General features: G+C 36.8%; 1 protein-coding gene across 3 annotated transcripts in view; it reads left to right on the top strand.

Moving 5' to 3' along the window:
- The first annotated feature begins 1107 nt into the window (after positions 1-1107).
- Positions 1108-21279, top strand: part of dco (discs overgrown) — a 105011-nt gene continuing 84839 nt past the window's right edge. Inside the window, exons 1-2 of one of the 3 annotated variants that reach the window (XM_068354795.1) lie at positions 1108-1280; positions 6515-6591. In XM_068354795.1, coding sequence (XP_068210896.1) covers positions 1279-1280; positions 6515-6591 — 79 coding nt within the window. In that variant the 5' untranslated portion in view covers positions 1108-1278. Of the gene's footprint in view, positions 1281-6139; positions 6334-6514; positions 6592-21279 lie in introns of those variants that run through there. The other 2 variants (XM_068354798.1, XM_068354796.1) reach the window with 2 other exon arrangements.

Here is a 21279-nt window from a genome sequence, read left to right as displayed (position 1 = left end):
GAGAGAGAGAGAGAGAGAGAGAGGAGAGAGGAGTTTCTCATCGTCTTATTTTCTTTCTCCTGAATATTAATAGTTTGTTGGCATATGACGAAAGAGTATATCAAAACAATAGTCTATTTTGAGAGTGGGGCACCTACTTACATATGAGTAAACATGCAAATTAGATAATAATATAGCTTTTATCTAACTTTAAGTAGTTTTTATATAAATAACCAATATAATTATTTAATATTTTAAACTTAACTGGAAGGAAATCTTTAGTATAGGTCTATTCATTATAAAAGTTCAATTATTTCTGTAGTATAGGCCTATTCAATGCAAAAACTTTAATTATTTCTGTGGGAAAGGGCTATTCATTGTAAAAACTTTAATTATTTCTGTAGTGTAGGTCTATTCATTGCAAAAAGTTTAATTATTTCTGAAGTATATGCTTAATCATTGCAACAAGTTTAATTATTTCTGTATTGTAGGCCTATTCATTGCAAAATTTTGATTATTTCTGTAGTGTAGGCCTATTCAATGCAAAAATATTAATTATTTCTTTATTTTAGGCCTATTCAATGAAAACAAAAATAATTAATCCTCTTTGCACAGTGTACCTTAAAAGGGAATCTCCAAACCAAATCAAATGAAAAAAATAGGTAGAATAGGAAGAAGCTATTAGCTTGAAATAGCATCCACAAACTTTAAAGAGCACCAAAAAATATAATGAAAATAGGAAGAATCTATTAACTGTTGACAACGTGGTGCAACCCGTTCGTCCATTTCACCCCGAAGAAAGACGCCACCACACAGCATAATAACAACATCAAAGCCAGAGATATTTATTAAAGAAATGGGGACGAACTGCTGACGTAGCAATTATAATTTACGGTATTTCCAACCCAATATCATTTTTTTTTAGAGGCGAACGTCAATCGAAGACACACTGAGTGAATGTGCGTCTCGATATAAATCATGTGCATGTTGCCACTACGGGAACATGCGTTCGTACATGTGAATGTTTGTGAGCGCCGCTGGTGTTAAAGGATGTTCGTGCATATGTCTGTTGTGGGTCTGTGTCTCCTCCACCATCATCAAGACGGGTGAAAGAATCCCAACCCGCACAGCTGCTGCAGCAGAGTGAATCTAGTTGTGGTGTGAGACGGTGTTTGGCCCTATCTCTCGCTGGATATTTTACTTTGGACCTGTTCTCCAAGCGAAGGAATTTTTAACCATCTTCCAAAGTTGTTTACTACTGGTAGTCTCTTAGCAGACACAGCTAACAGTTACACTAAGATGTAAGTTTAAGAACAAGTTTCTTTTTTTTTATTGAAGTTATAAAGAGAAAGATGAAAGTCTTTTTTTGAGAGAGCTTGTTAGAAAGTGATAAGGCAAAGTGGTTGGCTGGTGAAAGAGAACAGGGTAGCTTTATAGCCTTATTCAATTATTCTAATCTCTCTTTATAGACACGAATGCAATCGTTTGAGAGAGAGAGAGAGAGAGAGAGAGAGAGAGAGAGAGAGAGAGAGAGAGAGAGAGAGAAGAGAGAGAGAGAGAGAGAATATTAAGGGTCCACCTGCATGGTAGAATACTAGCTGAGGAGAGGAGAAAGAAAGAAGAAAAGTATGTTGAGTGTGAGGGCACTTTGTGTGCGGTCCCGCCTGTTACGACACACTTGCTTTACTTATGTAACAGACAGATACAGAGATTAAATAGCATACACACACAATTACAGTAGCTAGTACCATTATGTGCATGTACGTGAAAGTGTACAGTATGAACATATACACACATTTCATCTTTAAAATAAAGAGCAAGTGTGACTATCTATCTATCTATCTATCTATCTATATATATATATATATATATATATATATATATATATATATATATATATATATATATATATATCTTTCCGGTTACGCTTAGCTCTCCCCGTGCCTCGGGTAGGAGAGAGAGAGAGAGAGAGAGAGAAAGAGAGAGAGAGAGAGAGAGAAAGGGGGGGGGGGGGCGGTAAGTAGTCCTACCCTGGTGAGAGTTGTTGCGAGTGCATGTGTTGCATATCAATCTAAATGGTTAGCCATCATTTTTGACGGGGACGTGTACACTAATATATCTTCATTGTCGTCATCTACGCCTGTTTACGCAAAGGGCCTCAGGTAGATTTCTCCAGTCGTCTCTTTTAATTCAATAATTCTCCATTTATCATCTCATATATATATATATATATATATTATATATATATATATATATATATATATATATATATATATATATATAATATATATATATATATATATATATATTATATATGTGTGTGTGTGTGTGTGTATATATTATATGTGTATGTGTGTGTATATATGTGTGCATGTGCCATCCTGTTAGCATTAATTATAGTCATAAAACTTAGAATTAGATATCTAAAACACTTTAAAATTACCCTAACTGGCACCTCTTAATACACAAGGAAGTAGAAATCACGTTTCAGTACACGCTGGCCCATATTGTGCAATACAATTTAATCGAGTTACATGAACAGTGAACGCAAGAACAGCATGATTTAATGTGTAATAACACAATTACGCAAATACTTATGCACAGATAAATAGGTAAATGTGTTTTTCTGTAATTTATTCGCGAAATCTTTAGCACACACAGACAGAAAGGTTTGAAGGAAGACCTAGAGCGCGCCTCGTTGTTTATAAATCAGGTGGTCGACATGTTGGCAGGGTAGAGTTGGTTCTTACTATCTTATACCGGATACTGATTTCTCTGGATGTGTGATAATCATTTCCTGTTGCATAATGTACAGTGTGTAGCAATATGTGATATAAAGATATCTAGGGGAAAGTTAAATGAACTAGGTCTATCAAGTTATTCTCTCTCTCTCTCTCTCTCTCTCTCTCTCTCTCTCTCTCTCTCTCTCTCTCTCTCTCTCTCTCTCTCTCTCTCTCTCAGAGCCTTTATTTATTCTTTTAGTTGTGGTACATATAAACAGTAATTAATTATTTATATTTCATTGACGTACTATATTAACAAAGGCTATATTTTGAACTTACAACTTACATATAGCAGGTTTATTGATTAGGTAGACAGGAATAATGAAATATAGATAGAAAGACATAGATATATCGATAGACGCTTACTTATACTTACAATTACTTGAGAGAGAGAGAGAGAGAGAGAGAGAGAGAGAGAGAGGAGAGAGAGAGAGAGAGAGAGAGAGAGAGAGAAAGGGGGGGGGGGGGTGTTAGTCCACTTTCTACCTCCGAACTCCTTTCTTCTGTACCTGAACAATGTTGTAATAGACATTTCCAACAGAGCTACGTGTAAATTCTGCCTAATTTTTTGAGAGGTATCCTTGACCTCGTAACATTAATAACTCGTGGTGGAAAGGAGTGAAGTGGTACGACTTTTTGGGCTAATTATTTATTTTATTGTAGTTTAAATGATTTATTGTCTATTTTCTTTTGAATGCTATATATTTGCCTTATATAATAGTGTGGATGTATTATTATTATTATTATTATTATTATTATTATTATTACTTGCTAAGCTACAACCGTAGTTGGAAAAGCAGGTTGTTATAACCCCAGGGGCTCCAATAAGAAAAATAGCCCAGCGAGGAAAGGAAACAAGGGAAAATAAAATAATTTAAGAAGAGTAACATTAAAATAAATATCTCATTTATAAACTTTAAAAACTGTAACAAAACAAGAAGAAGAAGAAAAAAAGATAGAATTGTGTGCCTGTGTACCCTCAAGCAAGAGAACTCTAACCCAAGAGTATATATATATATATATATATATATATATATATATATATTATATATAATATATATATATATATATATATATATATATATATATATATAGTGCATATACTCTCAAGTACCAACTTTGCTTGTGGGACAAGTAGTGGCCAAAAATGATTAACTATTCATAGGTGGTGTCCTTCCCGAGCACTGTACCATCTCTTATTTGGTGTAGATACCCGTTGAGAGAGAGAGAGAGAGAGAGAGAGAGAGAGAGAGAGAGAGAGAGAGGAGAGAGAGAGAGAGAGAGAGAGAGAGAGAATATTTATTGCTTAAAAGAGCTGATTTCCTAGTATCTTATGTTCTCGTTGTAAGTTAGCAAGAAGAGGATCTATTTTCATTTGAAGAATTAGTAATGTTTCTCCAATGGGTAAATGTTCTTGTGGTAGCTCTAGCTATAATCTAGTTATTTTTAGCGTCTTTTGTCAACACGTCTAAATAGGTGTGCAGAAGGTAATCATCTGTTCCCTAGTTTGCAATTTGGCTATCGTAAAGGCCTTGAAGCATGTGATGCCCTTCTTACAATCTCCAATACTGTACAGAAATCCCTTGATTGTGGTCAGGAAGTTCGTATGATTGACCTTGATTTTAGTATTGACTTTGACGTTGTTAATCATGAGGCCCTCGTTTTCAAACTTAAACAAATGGGGGAGTAGTTGAGTCTTTTCTTATCATCATTATTGAAGTTTTAATAAATATTTTAAAGTGTAGTTGTTGATTGGCACCATAGAGATTGTGAGACTGTAGAATCTGGATAACAAGCTTGTTGCATATGCAGATGATACTACTCTCTTTGCATCATTTCCATTCCATGAATAAAGTTCTGGGGTTGCAGAATCCCTTAATAGAAATCTAGCTAAAATTAGTGCTTGGGGCTAGTTATTTGGCATGAAGTTGAACCCTAACAAAATTCGAAGTAAGATTGTAATTAGGTCAAGGACAGTGTGCCCTCAACGTCAAGATATTATCATTGGCAATACCCCTCTATCTATATACAATTAATTTAAAATTCTAAGTGTGATTCCTGGTTGCAAATGTACATTTAATAAGCACCTATCTGTTTCTTTTTCAATTACACAATGAATGACATAAGAGAATGTCTTTCATGATTTTTGTAATAAATCTGTACTATATTCTTCCTTTGTACCATGTTTGAGTATTGTTCTCCTATCTGGTCTTCAGCTGGTGGCTCTCGTCTTAATTTGTTGGATAAAAACTGGCTATCTGTTGAATTTCTTATTCCTTATCTAGATATTGATCTCTGGCACCATAACTAAGTTACTTTTTTTACATGTTGACCAAGATTTGTCCAAATTCTTATAATCCTATTTATTTTAATGTTACTGTTCTGTGAATATTTTATTTTTCCTTGTTTCCTTTCCTCACTGGGCTATTTTCCCAGTTAGAGACCTTGGACTTATAGCACCCCGCTTTTCCAACGAGGGTTGTAGCTTAGCAATTAATAATAATAATAATAATAATAATAATATTACAGGTTTTCCCAGACTATACCACCCTGTATGTCGTACTATAATTCTAACTTTGACGTTTCTTCCATCCTAGGGCTCAATATTACACAGTAGTGTAGAATTTTTTTTTTTCCAGCTGTGACCAGATTGTGGAGTGATCTAACTAATGTGGTGGTTGAATCAGTGGAATTTCAAAAGTTCAAACTTCTAAATGATCTTGATATATTTTATAATTATATATTTTCTCTACTTCCTTTCTACGCTGATGTTGTAGCTTGGCTAGTAATAATAATAATTTTAATATCTCGATCTGACGATTTTTTACTTTGGAATGAACGCAATTTTTATCATAGGACCTTTGAAATTCTTGGCACGTTTTATTATTGCAGATAACACGAAGCAGAAAATCTTGATGCCTAATGAGATTTTGGAAATGGAGTTAGGACACTGAATAACATGCACGGGAGTCTTTATTGTTTACCTTACTGGATATTTTTACTTTTATACTTGAAATGTTTCAATGGTATATACAAATAACTTAAAAAGAAATCAGCTGATAGTAGTATTTCTTCTCTCCTAGGAACGATTGTTCTTAACGTTCATTTTGAGAATAATGTTATTGAAGTTTCGATTATGCCGTTTCGCATATTTTAGGTGGATTTTTATATAGTTTTTATAAATATATTGAACAAATGGAAGAGCACAACCTACGTGGCATGTTACGCAAGAGTTATGATTCATCGTGGCTTTCTTCGAGTCAGCTGATTAAAGAGAAATACACTAAGGAGACCGATCTATTATGAAAACCGTACGAAAGTAAACGAAAAGATTGCAGTGAGGTGAAGGCGCGGCTCGGTACGTGCTGCCCTCTCGCCAGACAGCTGAGTTAGTGTTCATCCGGGCTCTTGCGTGTGTGGATGTTCGCGTTTCCCGTCGCAGTCGATGTCTCGGATTTATCCACCTAATCCGCCGTCTGTTTAACCAATCGGGCGTAATCACAAGTATGAGATAAAACTAGACCCCTCCAGAAGACGCGCTGTGTGCAGAAACAAGGTGCCGCTGAAGCAGGTAAGCCGATGATCGCCGAAAACGACGGACGCTCTGCCTCTTGTTATTGTTGATTCCAAGATGGCTGGCCCCCGATGGTGGTCTTGAGTCTTGGCTAGTTTTAATATTGTTCGCTGCTGCGATAAAGAAAACAAAACCTATTTCGATTCTGATGCGTCTGTGTTTTGCCTCTCCCTTGCAGGATGGAGTTACGGGTGGGCAACAAGTATCGTCTCGGACGAAAAATAGGCAGCGGATCCTTCGGTGACATATACTTAGGTGAGTAAAATGACATCCTCCCTCCTTCCCCCCCTATGCTCCCCCCCCTTGGGAGCGAATCCTTTCTGCTGGAGAAAAAGGACCAGAAATGGGTGTGATCCCCCTCCATAGAATGGACACCCATTGAATCAAATCTAAGAAATAACATTATTATATTACTAATACTGTAGGTAGACCTATTTTAAATATTCGTCTGGACTATCGACTTTTAAAGCTAGGCATATTTAGGCCTATTTGACTAATAAAAATGTTCCCAGTGTATTCCGATTAATATTCCCCATTAGTAACAATGTGTAGGCGAATTCCATTGGTGTTTTAGGCCTATAATGTCAGACCAGTTGTCTAATACACAGATTTAAGGCTATCCTAGATATGGTAGGCCTAGGAGCTATCCCAAATTGGGTAGGCCTACAGTGGTAAACTAGTAGGTCTTATAGTTCTCAGCTGTGGTGATATTGGTAAATTTAATAGTTTGTTTTGAGATTTATTCAAGGTATTTTACTGTTTAAATATCCAATTTAGGAATACAAGTTAACAAAGAATAATTGAAAGGGAATAGTTTCGTTTATCGTAGGCCTACCGGTAAGTCATTTGTCATCTTGGTTGGCAGCTGTGAATTCCTCAGAAAATTACTTATAGAAGTGGTCGGTAAAATAATTTGAAACAAAGAAAATATATCTACCTATCTATTGGCTAATAACGTCTGTCATTTATATTTAAAATACATAAAAAGTATTTTGTAATCCTTATATTATAAATGGCATATTCGTGAAATTTCTACTAGAATTTGTTAGGGTTATTTATTTACATATTTATTTTTTTGCTAACATCAAGTTTAAGGTGTGTACACCCTGTGTTAAGGCTTAGGTTTTCACCCTTTTTAGTATTTGTGTTAAATAGTAAATATTTAATTTAATAATAATTTTCCAAATTTATTATTGGTGCCCTAATGTATATAGATGGGTGCCATAGTTATTTGGCACTTAACCAAATTGAGAGGTATATAATAATTTGGTTTCCATCAGGCATAGAGAATTAGCATGAACGGAAAAAAGTGAAACAATTTATTAATGCCATTAGGTATCAGTTAGCCTATAAATATGATGTATAAGAACTCTGGTGAATATTAAGCTATTTATTTGTTAACCAGTGATACTTATTTCCTTTCCTCGCTGGGCTATTTTTCCCCTATTGGAGGAGCCCTTGGGGTTACATCATCTTGCTTTTCCAGCTAGGTTTGTAGCTTAGCTAGTAATAATGCAATTATAGGGTTAGGATGTAACTGCATTTAATGGTATTCCACAAAGCTATCAAAGGTCCTACATAACCCAACCTACTAAGAATGTATACGACAATCCAATATTGCAGGTCATTTATTGTTCAGGTTTCCCATATGAAAGTAATAGAAAAAACAGCCTTTTGAGGTTAGTAAAGTGAGATCTCACCATGTACAAAATATGGTTTTACACCATTTAAATTTATAAAAATATGAAATTTAGTAAAAGCCATGTATTTTATAGATATACCAATGTAGTACAGTGTTGTGCATATGTACCTGTATAAGTTCACCTAGTAAATGTTCTTTGGCTCTATTCTCTTGGACTGTGTGACCCCATCTGGATCTGGTTACCCATTTTGTTTTACTTGTCCCTTTGGTTGCTAATTAGTCTTTTGGCTTGTGAACTGTACATCATCTATGTTACTATTGTATAGTGAATTACTTGGTTTTATCAGCAATAATTTAATGGGTCGTGCTTATGAGGGCATGCTCAGGCACATTATCTTATTTCTCTTCCTCTTATTTTATTAGTTTTTATATTTAATGTTGTTACTGTTTTTAAATTTTCTTTTTATTTCCTCATTTCCTGTCCTCACTGGGCTATTTTCCCTGTTGGAGCCCTTCGGCTTGTATCATCCTGCTTTTACAATTAGGGTTGTAGCTTAGCAAGTAATAATAATAGTTGTTTAACCCAAATACCTTATGGAAGTGTATGCTCGGTTTCAGTCAGCTTTTGCCTTGCTTGATTTACATTTCAATCCTTGGAAACTTGAACAACAGTACCTGTGTTATCAAAGAATCTTATCTGAGAAATTTGTCTATATTTGCTTCGTGCATAAACAGTTTCTCATTTCATTTTACTCAATACATTATTGTATTTTCTTATGTAGTAGATGATCTTTTAGTTTGCTATACAGTAATCGTTTTGATTTATTGGAGTATTTTGTGTATAGTATGGGAAAACTACATTATTACATTTGATTCAACATTCCATTGATAGCAGTAATTGTATCTCTATAATTACATTTATTTTGAAAGTCTTTCCATGGGTAATTGTTTGAACATGAATGTTTTAATCTCATTTTGCTTTTATGTTCATCAACTAAATACAATTTGGACAATTCTTTGGTTCTTTGTTATTTAGGACATAAATGATGAGGAATTATTGTCTTGAATTATCATGATTAAAGTTATTTAGATGTTCCTTTAGGCCACAGTAGTAGCCTTAAATTTTAGAAATAAAAATATTTAGGATGGGTTGGGTTTTATTAGTTGAGGTCTGTTTTAAAGTCTATTTTTAGCAGTCATGTCATAGTAGAAACTTATGTGTACTGTGATGTAGCTGGCTTTCATAGACGTAGATTTTATACTGCCAAATCTGACAGGTGTAACGCTGTACATGTGCTGGAGTTAACACCTGGTGATGATTCAGTACCACTAGAGCAAGAAATTGATCTGTAAGGGTTATAATATCGTTTACTGAAAGTAGTAATATAGAAATTCATATTTGAATGTAATTATACACATTAAATAATTAACTACATACATTCAAAGGAAATGTTAAGGGATATTGCCTTGCTAGTTTTAATCACTGTACTTTTTATAGTGGATACCTTTCATGTGTTCTGGGAATAATGAACAAGTCTCCAAAGCAGGTGTAGATCTATCTGTTAACACCACATATGATCCCTCTACACAACTTTGGTTCTAGCTTTCTTTGTCAAGTGTTAGGTTGGAGAGTGATCCACGTTTTTCATGTTTTTGAATCGTTAGATTTAGATGATGTTTATCAAGGCTAGTCTATTATGTTGATGGCCAAGCAGAGGTGAGGCTTGCTTATAGCAACTGTTTTAGGGTGGAGGAACCGTTTAGCTTGTCTATTGAAGTGTGATATACTGTATAATGTTTTATTATTATTTGCTAAGCTAAAACCCTAGTTGGAAAAGCAGGATGCTATTAGCCCAAGGAAAAATAAAATATTTTAAGAACAGTAACATTTAATTAATATCTCTTATATAAACTATAAAAGCTTAACCAAACAAGAGGAATTAGATAGAATAATGTATCAGAGTGAACCTTCAAGCAAGAGATCTAACTCAAGACATTGGAAGACCATGGCACAGATGCTATGTCAGGTACAGTACTCTTTATGCTGAATATAGATTTGCTTATATATGGATTAGGAGTACAAAGATATTGGCCACTTCATGCCCTCAACTATCTGTAGGAAAGGGAAACCATGTAGCATAGAGCATTTAAAGTTTTTAGATTGTGTACAGATTGTTGATAAACTGTTTTGAAGGATTTGAGTTTAAATCATTGATATTTCAAGGAGGAACATGTTTATATTTATTGATTTGAGTAGAAATTCTATGCAGGAAATAGAAATTTCTTGAAATTTTGAACATGGCATGCAATTGTAGGTTCCCTTCATGTTTACCCTTCAGGTCAGTTGAATGAGAACGATTTTTTTTGTTCTATTTTGCAACACTTAGTGCCCTCAGACATTGATTTTAAAAACTTGTCGAATAATTCAAGTTGACTACAAAATAGTAATCCTTCAGGATAATCGGGCATCTAAATTGGACGTTGTAATTTTTGAATAGGTATTTGTTGACTTTCAAGTATATTTCCTTCCATCGTGTTAATTAGAGATGTGCTATACTCTGCTGTCATAGCTCCAACCCCCACCCCCCTCCTCACCTCCCGACATGAGTACAAGCTGTGAGGGTTATTAGGTTTTGCCTGTAAACTACGTTTATAAGTTCTCCATCTATAATTATCTGAAGGACTCTTGCTTTGTCCTTGAATCTCAAGGTGACCAAAGTTTATAGTTCGTGTTTTCATGCTGTTGTGAGGTATCTGTAGTGATGAGTATTGTTTATTTATTATAGTCAAGTACTGAACTGGTGGATAATAGATTCATTACTGAACTAAACCATTACTTATTTGAACATAGGACCAGAAGCAAGTTATGTATTTATGACAAAGTAAGTTATACTTAGATATTTCTGATCTCTGTGCAAAGAATGATTTGGGCCTTTCCTAGCAACTTTGCATTTGCTTTACAATTTTAATATCGAAGCTTGCTTTTATTTTGAGCTTGTGGATGGTTGGTTAATGCCTTGCACTATTCTAGGGCTAAGCATTGCTTACAATCCGTCTTGTGCTAGGTCACTCTACCTTGTCACAGGACACTCTACCCTGTGACCTTGACATCATGTTTAGGGTTACTTTAAAACTTTATAGTCTTTGATGCTGGGCGATTCCTCGGCCCCAGAGCCTGAGAATTACGTTAGGCATCAAATTTCAGATTCTGTTCCACAATATGAGAATACTTAACATCTATTACTGTACCTAGGTGCATTCTCTTAATCTCCCTCATCTGTCTTTGTAATCCGAATGCTAAGTGTGGGGGGGGGGGCGTCTAGTACATGCTGTGTAATATTAGCCGTAATTAATTTAAGACGTCTGTTGGCTACATACTTGATAAGTAGTGGCATGGGGCTTAGGCCCCTTTATCATGTTTGGTGAAGGTTTGTTTATGAATGAAGGACATAGTAAACTGAGAACTACATTTTGGATAAGGTGCAATAATGGTGGAAGATTTTGTCTGGATGCCTTGGTTATTCTTCTCAGGTTACGACGGAAACAAGATATTGAACTCTTGGTCCAATATTAGAACGTTGAAGATTGTTTGGTACCTTTGAGAAATAAAATAGTTTTCATTGCGCTATTGAATGATCTGATACCAATACCATAAACGTTTTGGGATTTTTTTTTTTTTTTTGTATTTCCCAAACGTTTGTATTTATGGCTGTGAGTTTGGTCCAATATTAGAACGTTGAATAGACTGGTTGAATTGTTTGGTACCCTTCAGAATGAGTAGTTTTCATCGCTCTCTTGTATTTTCTAATATCAATACCATAAACGTTTTGACATTTTTATGTATTTCCCATACATTTGTAGTTATGACTCAACAGATTTTCATATAGTAGATAGAAATTAAATGTTTTTAACTGGTGGTATCCAGATACAATTTAGTATTTACCCTCTTGTTCTTGAAATCGTGCGCTGCTCTCTAACCTCCATATTCTGGGAATCCCTCGTGACTGACTCATTCAGTGATGTCATTGTTTTCCTCACAGTGGACCTTCGCATTCATTTAATCGGGAGTCCCTTCACGCCATCCTTGGTGTTATTGACCTTACCTCGGTGTATCTGCTAATATTAGATTGGTATTTTCTTAACTACCTACTTTATCGAATTTTGTCGGGCTGTCCATCTTATCTTCGTGTTTAACCATATTTTTTTCTCTCTCTCTCTCTCTCTCCTCTCTCTCTCTCTCTCTCTCTCTCTCTCTCTCTCATTTTATTTTTCTTGCACGTATCTAAAATTTCTTAAGCTTGTTTTTCACATGTAAACATTGTAATTTTTCAGACTGCCCATCTCAGCTTCGTGTGTAATCTCTCTCTCTCTCTCTCTCTCTCTCTCTCTCTCTCTCTCTCTCTTCTCTCTCTCTCTCTCTCTCAAGTAATTTTCTTTGCATGTATTTTCACATGTTTACATTGTATTTTGTCAGACTGGCTTAGTTTCATGTCTAATTTACGATCCCTTATCCATCCCCTGAATATCGTTGAACACTCGTAGGGTTATCTTTAGTTGTGTCTCATTCACGTTGGACAACCGAAGCTCCATTGTGCCTCGTAAGGTCATTCATTCGATCGACGTGACCCGAACCTCCCGCTTCCAGCGAGTTTTGTAGTTAAAGCTGCAATCGTGGAGAGGCCGCTGTCAATCGATGGGATGAAATTTATAGAGCCTATGAGGTTCTGTGGGGTTGATGGAAATAGCTTGATTTGGGGAAGGTCTTTTAATAGGTACAGCTTTCTTGAAAAGTATTTTTTATCCTCATTTAATTGTTGATGGGGGAAATACAACATGAGGCGTCAGTAATACGAGGTCCCTTTCCAAAGAATGGGTGGTGGGAGTAAGGCGGTGTAAGTAAAAATAGAAATTTCCCTTCTTTCATTTACATCTTTGAGAGGTTTGCAAACCTCTGAAATTCATTGGAAAATAAAATCGAATGATGTACAGTATAGCGTTTTTTATGCATTGTCAGTCTTGTTGCATTGGGGGGGGGGGGGACTTTAAATTGAGTTAACCATAAGGCGTAGTTACCATGGTAAGACTAAAAACAAGTCTTCAGCAAATCCACATTGCTTTGTATTGTGGGTTGCTAAATTTATTATTGGTGTTATTAGCTACAACCCTTATTGGAAAAACAGGAGGTTATAAGCAGCAGGGTTCCAACAATGGGAAAAGTAGTCCAGTGAAGAGAGGAAATAGGAAATAAACTACAAATAAGTGGTAGTGAATAAAGAAAGTTGAATATTATCTTATTAGAACCAACGCTGAAATATATAAAGTCATAACAAACTATGATGAGAGACTTGCAGTATATCAGTATCAGTCTGTTCAACATTAAAACTTATGCTGGAAGTTTGAACTTCTGAAGTTCTACCGATTCTCGTTAATGCACCGTGGAGTATAGGGTAAAAGAAACTACGTTTGAAGGAAATAGACTTCTGTGGCAAGGGCCGTTTAAAATTCCAATAGGTAATTCAAACCTAAGATTTCCAGTAAAAGCAGAAATAATAATACATAATAAAATCCCCTCATAAAAAATCGTTAGCAGCAACAAACCTCCCATAGGATCTCTGTCCGTGCACGTCTGCAACCCCACATTTTTTTTATGACCTGTACCTAAAGGAAGGTTCTCGTGGGTATAAACCTTGGCAGCGAGTTGACCTGCTTTATTGGTCAGAGTGGGTAGGAAGATCATTGTGATTAACCGTGGAGAGTTGGAGTTTTTTTTATGCTGCTCTTCTGTCGAACAATACCCAAAGGGTTTACAGAGAATGTGTACTTCGTGGCTGTTATTAGATGTACACTTGTGACAGTCGGAACAAATGTTTTTGGGTGTATAATTGAGCGTGGCTGTTTTCTTCCCTTACTTGAGGTCATTGACTCCTTGTGAAGTCGCGTAGTTACGTTTGTGTATGTTGTCTTTGATTAATTTTTCTGTTATAGAAAGGACTTCCAGATATCCGTGTAGATGGTATGGTTGTCCCGTAAATACTAGTTTTGATGTTAATAGAATAAAAAGTATTCGAACTATGCACTCGACGTGGATCTCCTTTTTATAGTACAAACGGTGTTTTGGTTACTAAAGATAATGTATTTATAGTTAGTTCGAGGGTCTAATATCTCAGACCAAATAGATGATATTATCCCTCTACTTCCCAAGATAAATTTATCAATACAGTATGTTGAAACCTGCCACCAGAGCCCAGCTATCAACGTATTAAAACGACTGGACATTGTGCTTCGCAGAGTATCTGCATTGGTAGGGTGCTATTCAACGTTGCATTTTTTAATGGTTAAGTGGGAGGTCGTCAGCATTGCGTATTTTGATAGTGGAGAGGGAGAGGCAGGTGGATGTTCTCAACATCCTCGACTTGAAGGAAGAAAATGTCTCGCGGAGAATAAGAAATCTTCCTGGAATGGATATGTTCATGTGTGTGATCTATTGTTGTTTGTATCCATTGAGTTTTTGTACTTATCTAAACGTTTCTATCTTAATTTCCTCCTAGTCGAAACAGTGTAGGTAGACTATAATATAGGCATTGCATATATCCAGATATGAGACTAGCATATTAACATGTTTGGCTCGAGTTTGGGAGGATCTTCATAGGTATGGGAACTTTAGCTTCTCAGAAAAGGTCAGATACCGTTTACTTCTCATATCTCACTTTGCTTGTCTTGTTGCATTTGGGAAATTGATGGTTGCTTGCCGCTTGTAGTAAAGGAATTCTTTCAAAGTCAACGTTTAATATTTTTGGCTTTATATGGGAGATTATGTACTGTCAAGGCTATTAGGATATTTTCAATGTGAATATTTTAATTATTTCAATTCATTTAAAGCCTTTCTATTGTCCAGTTGTGTGTGCTGTATGTTATGAAACAGGTCTGATAACGTTTCATTTAGTATCTGTGTTTTTAGATCCCTGCCTTTGTCATTGTTGGTATTTGGATGTACAAAAACCTTCGTCCCGATGATGTACTATTCGACAACTCCCCTCCTTTGTTAATGCAATATTGAGGTCTTTGGAAAGGTCACTTTAGATTTATTCATGTACAACTGCCTTTGGTTCCAACCAGATTAACTTGGTACGATCCTTTGTCTCTTTCACCACCATACTCTGACTTCTTTTTAGATTCTCTTGATGGGCCTAATTGTCGTAAAGAGCAAGGAAGGCCCTTCAGGTAGGGTACATTTTTTGCTTTCCATTCTTTTGTCTTGGTAGTGCCATAGCCTCTGTACCATGACCTTCCACTGTCTATGGTTAGAGTTCTCTTGCTTGAGGGTACACTTGGTCACACCATTCTATCTTATTTATCTTCCTCTTTATAGGAGATATTTATTTTAATGTTACTGTTCTGAAAATATTTCATTTTTCCCGTTTCTTTTCCTCACTGGGCTGTTTTCCATGTTGGAGCCGCTGAGGTTATAGCATTCTGCTTTTCCAACTTGGGTTGTAGCTTGATACTTAATAATAATAATACGCTTGACGAGGTTCTGGTTATGTCATAATTAGCTATAGCATGTAGCAGCCCCAGGATACGCTATCCGCATGTTTTAGAATTTCAATCGATAATCAGTACTAGTGCAAGTCGTGGGTTATGCAAGCGAGTGCCGGTTTCTTCCTCAGTTGTATTGTGATACTGAGTTGAGTTGGGGTCCTGTGATAAATTCTTCAGACTTCATAATGAAGTATATTTGTCTTTGAAAAGGTCTGAATAGTGAAAGTCTCTTACTCTTGATTAAGTGTTTTCATTTTGATATCAAGGATGATACACAAGAAAGAGCACTTGTTCTCCCAACCATTTTTTTTTTTTTTTTGCAGATATGAAAGGTGGGTGAAAAGGAGTGTGAACAGTTAGGGAATAGTTTGGAAAGTTAGATATTATTGAGTAATGTAAAGTATAGGAAGTTAGATATTAGTAAGAGTAATGATATGGAGTTTTACACACTTGTATAATATCCGCAAACAAGAGAGAAGCAGCAGTCCAGTCCACCGTCAAATTAACCCACGTGGTTAGTATTAACCATGAGTCATTTTGTATATGAAGTGGAATGGCCAGCAGTGAGTTGTGGGACGGAGATGCCATGTAAGTGAAGCAGTATATGAGTGGCGGAGGGGGGAAGGGGGTTGTTTAGGTTGGCGAGTTTGTGTGTGTGTGTTTTTACGGAGTTGCTGCATGGGTTGGGTGAATGTTCTGAGCCCCATTGGCAAATGAAGTTGGGGGCAGTAGTGTGTTCCTCGTCCACCTGTTTGCTGCGAGTCCGTCCCGTCCGCCTGAATTTTTTTTCTCCCGTTAGTCGGCATTGTTAGCAAACATCTATTTCCATCTCTTTTATCTCATGAATGGATGTCGCAAGCTACTTCGAATCGCGTTACTAAGACACAGTTCGAGATAACATTTGAAGGCTTTTCTGAACAAAACTCCTTTTTTTTTTTCTTTCTTTCAAGGGAAACCCCCCCCTCCATAAGTTGGCAGTCCATTGGCGTCTGGTCATGAAAGAAATTTGCCTGTAAATACTAAAACATACCTATTTAGTCTCTAGTGGATGCAGAGTTTATGCCTTTATCCAATTACTGATTTTTTTTTTTGGAATTATTTAGAAATGACCCAAGCCCTTGTTGGTTTTTTTTTTTTTTTTTAAGAATGTGTAGAGTAAGTTGCAACATGAACTTTATTTCAAGCATGCTTTTAATTGGCTATTGTTAATGAATAAAGACACTTAATTAGTGTGTTTTCGATAATAGTAAAGTCGAGCAGTTTGTTTAATATGTACGTTGAGTTTCACTCCTCTCTCTCTCTCTGTTTGCGTTTAGCCTAGTTGTCTTTATTGTGTAGGATCGCATATTGTGGGTCTTTTGAAACTTTAATTTGCATTTGGTAATGAGTTTAGAGTAAACTGCTGTTGTAGTTTGAAGGGTTTTATTGATGTTGGTCAAAGTCTTCCTGTCAATCATCGTGCATATATTTATGCCCAATCTAGACTGAAGACTTGTTCCAAGTGCTTCGTTAATGTGGATTTGGCAGTTAACGCCGAATATACACTGATACTCAAACACATAATAATATACACGTAAATAGATCTTTTAGGTCCTTTAGGATTGTAGGACATAGGGTTTCCATGCGTAAAAGGATCAGGAAAACGGCCCTCTGTTAAAAGTAATCCAAACTTTGTTCAACTAAACATTATATCAGAAATCTTTCTAGTGAAGGAATTCCAAAGGTATGATGGTTCCAGCATCCCTTTAGATTAGCTTCAAGTATTTGAGTGCTGACAGGGCTGTTAGGTTTATTGGAGATAATACATTGATAGGCCTTGCTTATATCTAACCTCATTAAGGGCAAATTTATCTTATTATAAACTAAACTACAACCCTAGTTGGAAAAGGAAGATGTTATTGGTCCAAGGGCTCCAACGGGGAAAAAATAGCTTAGTGAGGGAAGGAAACGAGGAAATAAACAAACTACAAGTCGTAATCAACGATTAAAATGACATAAATTAAGAACAGTGATGCTCCAGTCCTTTTATTTAAGCAGATGGTAAGTTAATTTGCCTAGTTTAAAATGTACATTTTATAATAATTTATTTTGGGTGGATCAAAATTGAATATCTTTGCCAGTTTACTGTAAAGTATGAAAATGAAAACTATATTTGAATCAGTTTTTACTTAATATTTAATAGATAAGAATCAGTCAAGGGTACTCTTATCGGAAAGAAAGTTTTTCTTTTTATTCTCTCCCCCACACGTCGTCAGATAGGCGTGTCATTGTACGCACGCTTGGCTTGTCTTTCCTTTGTCGTCACTTTCTTTTTGTATGGTTGACAGACTTCAATTTCCTCGCACACCCAATTGCAGCTGTCAATTTCAACGCGGTTTCATTCCATTAGTTATCTATCGAGCTCGAGTTGGCTGGCATCTTCCGTGTTTCTGTGAATGATTCATTCACCCAGGATTTTCACCTTTTGGTATTCGCGCCTCATTGTGGGCCATTGCTATTTGTTTTGGTGTGTTTTCAAGTTTTCTGGGTTCCCAGGATCTAGGGAGTCGGTAGGCGAGAGCATTTGCTAGGCTACAATTATTGAGACGGATCAGATAGGTTGTTCCTCTTCTTCCTGTTCCTTCTATTGCGAAACTTCTTACTAGTGACCATTTAAGGTCACAGAAAATACCACGAAAAAGGGTAGGGGCTGTGATTTAATGACCCCCCCTCCCCCAGTGTCTCATAAACACACTAGTGTCACTCATTAGGTCTTGTTCTTTGTTTAGTGATATAGATTGCTAGTGTAAAAATGCATTTTATTAGTTTCCCTAACTAGGAAGTCTCGACCTAAAAATCCAGTCAGTAGTAGTCTGTTATACTGATCATATTTGGCCTTAGTCCTATTTGAGCTCTCAGTTGATTGTGATTTAATCTGGTTATGAGTTTTGAGGGCTTGCGGTCACTAGCTCTCCTCGAGTGACCTTTGTTGAAGGAAGGAGGGTCTTGTCAGAGATCCAGGAAATGGGAAGCTGGATGATTAAAGGGACTAAGGGGCGATGTTGATATTCACGGGAATTATTTTTAGTATAAGGAATGGTAGTGACAATTACTGCAAAATAGTAATCTCTCTCTCTCTCTCTCTCTCTCTCTCTCTCTCTCTCTCTCTCTCTGTGTGGGAGCCCTGCCCTTAAGATTTTCTGTTCACATCTGATACTTGTATGAATTAACGTGATAATGGTACTTATATGCATTTTCTGTACAATTCAGGCCGTGCATTAGATGGTTATCCAATATTATTACCTCAAGCTTTAGGGTTTTCATTGCTGTTTTAGCCTATTACCTGTATCCAAGAAAGACTTTAACCCCAATATAGGTTCTTTTAGTAACTGACACCGTCGGTTTCCTGCTTATGTTCTTGAGCCGGTCATGACTTTGTCTCATGGCGATAGACCTTGTACTGTTTCCTTCCTAGAAAGGAAGACTTAGGATGGTCCTCGTGCTTTTGACGTGCATATTAAACACTCGCTCTGCAGTTCCATTTCTTGGGACCTTGCCTCCACCATCCTTGAGAAATGCAGAAGCATTAGACAGCATTCATGCAAACATTGGTTAGGCAAAGACACCAGAAAAGAGGAAGGATTGATGCAATTGAGCTCTGGGTTGGGGCTCTCTTGATTTCTCCTGCGTTCCACTTCCGGACTAGGTAGGGGTCATCAAGGTTTTTTTTTGCGGTCTTGAGAGTGTGGCCTGATGAGCCACACTGGGATTGTGAATGGATGGGACATGTAACTTTTTTTATGCATTACTTCGTAAGGTTTGTCAAGGGCTAGACGGGGTTCAGGTGCCAGGCGAATATTTATCATCTGTTTTAGTCTATCAATTTTCCTCTTGGCGAATATTTATCTTCTGTTTTAGTTTATCAATTTTCCTCACTAGGCCATTTTTCATTGTTAGAACCAGACGCTTGAGCTTATAGCATCTTGCTTTTTCAAACTAAGGTTTTGTAGCTTATCTGTCAATAATATTAATGATGATAGTAGCATGTGCAGACGTATTTTTTTCACCCTGAATTTCTCTCGCCTTATTTGGTGTTAGTGCAGCTTCCCCCCATCCCCCGTCTGTGTTCATTCATTCTTTCCCTTCCTCTTCCTTCGCCTTTGAATGCCATTAGTAGTACAGAAGTAGACTTGGCACCGAGTCAAAGGAAGCATTTTGGCATTGAACGTTTTTGTCTCATGTCTTTTCAACCTGTCACACCTTGTATATATTATTCACTGCCTCTGTTAGATTTGGCACATCCTACGTACCTCTTTCAATGTGAGGCTCCTTTTGGCAATCCAGTCAAGTGTTTAGGACACGAATCGGGAAGAGAAAGCTCTTAATGATGCTCGAAGAATTCATGCTTGGTTGGAGTCGCCTGATCGTGAACATTTTTGCAAGCAATGAAGTACATTTAGCATTTTTTCAGAATGTAACGTCTATTTTCGAAGGGACGTCTTCCGTTAGAGTAAAAACGTCTAGATGAAAAGATATGAAATGAGAAAATAATTTACAGATTTGCTTTGATGTAAGGTTATGTCAACTTTTGTTTCTAATAAAGTATTGCACCTAATTACTTGCTAATTGTACAAGATGGTTGTTGAGGTTATTGTACCCTCTATTTTCCTCGCAATTTTCATCAGTTGTGATTCTCCCTCTCCCTCTCTCTCTCTCTCTCTCTCTCTCTCTCTCTCACGATGAGCAGAAAGAATCTTGAGTGCTCTGCCGCTCTTGAAATCTCCAGGTGAATAGAGCACTTTAAGTTGGTACTTCACTATCAATTTTATTCATTCCATCCAATGTGGACCAACTTGGGCATAATGCCAGATGAATGTTGGTCTTGTTAGTGATTTTCCTCACTCATTTTCTTAAGAGAAATGATTTATGAAACTTTTTTTGTACTTCGATCGTTACTTTGTATGGCGAGTCTACAATTTCGTCTAATAGAAATTCTTGCGTTGGCAATTCCCTTTGAGAACCTCGTCAACCTTGCAGTATGACTTCTGGATAGTTGTTTTATGATTATTTTTTTTTCTTGCCTCGTCCAGAATAGCCACCCACGATGGAGTGGAACTTGTGTCATGCCCTTTTTGGACGTTGAGGAAGTTCAAGCGAGGACTCTTAACTGGTTAATTACTCGGGGAGGGTTCTTTGGCCAGGAAGTTGTTGGTTAAGATTGTTTTTGTGAATGCTTAATTGGTTTTTGTTTTTATGCTGGTGTCCCCGTTTTAGATGTTGTGAAAGATTAGACGCACACTAAATACATTTGGAGTCAGGGAGGCGATTGGCATCTACTTACAAAATGTGAAATATGGCCCTGTGCAAGACTTATGACGATGGTTGTCTCGCCATTTTGAATGAATGAAATGCCCCCTGGGTCCTTCAAGCTTCCTTTTGAAGCAAAGAAGTGTGTTTGAACGGGCTGGTTGCAAGAGTGGTCTGGGATCATCTTCGTAGAGGCTTGGCAATGTTGTCATTTTCTCAATTGGCACGTTGCTGGGTAATGGGATGACAGTGTTTATTATTTAATGCGCCAGTCTTACCAGTTTTGTAGCTGTAAGTCAGTCTCTCTCTCTCTCTCTCTCTCTCTCTCTCTCTCTCTCTCTCCCCCCCCTGCCTGGTATCTTTCAGGTAGTAGCTGAGGAATGCTGTACATTAACACCCTTCCATAGTCCCCCACCCCCCTTCTCCCATCCCGCTACAAGATACAATCATCCCTTGTCCAGCAGAGTAGAATCTAC

The sequence above is a fragment of the Palaemon carinicauda genome, chromosome 31 (assembly GCF_036898095.1).
Source record: "Palaemon carinicauda isolate YSFRI2023 chromosome 31, ASM3689809v2, whole genome shotgun sequence".
NCBI classification, from domain to species: Eukaryota; Metazoa; Arthropoda; class Malacostraca; order Decapoda; family Palaemonidae; genus Palaemon; species Palaemon carinicauda.
The sequence above is the reverse complement of the archived record's forward strand: the minus strand, read 5'-3'. Positions and strand labels throughout refer to the sequence as shown.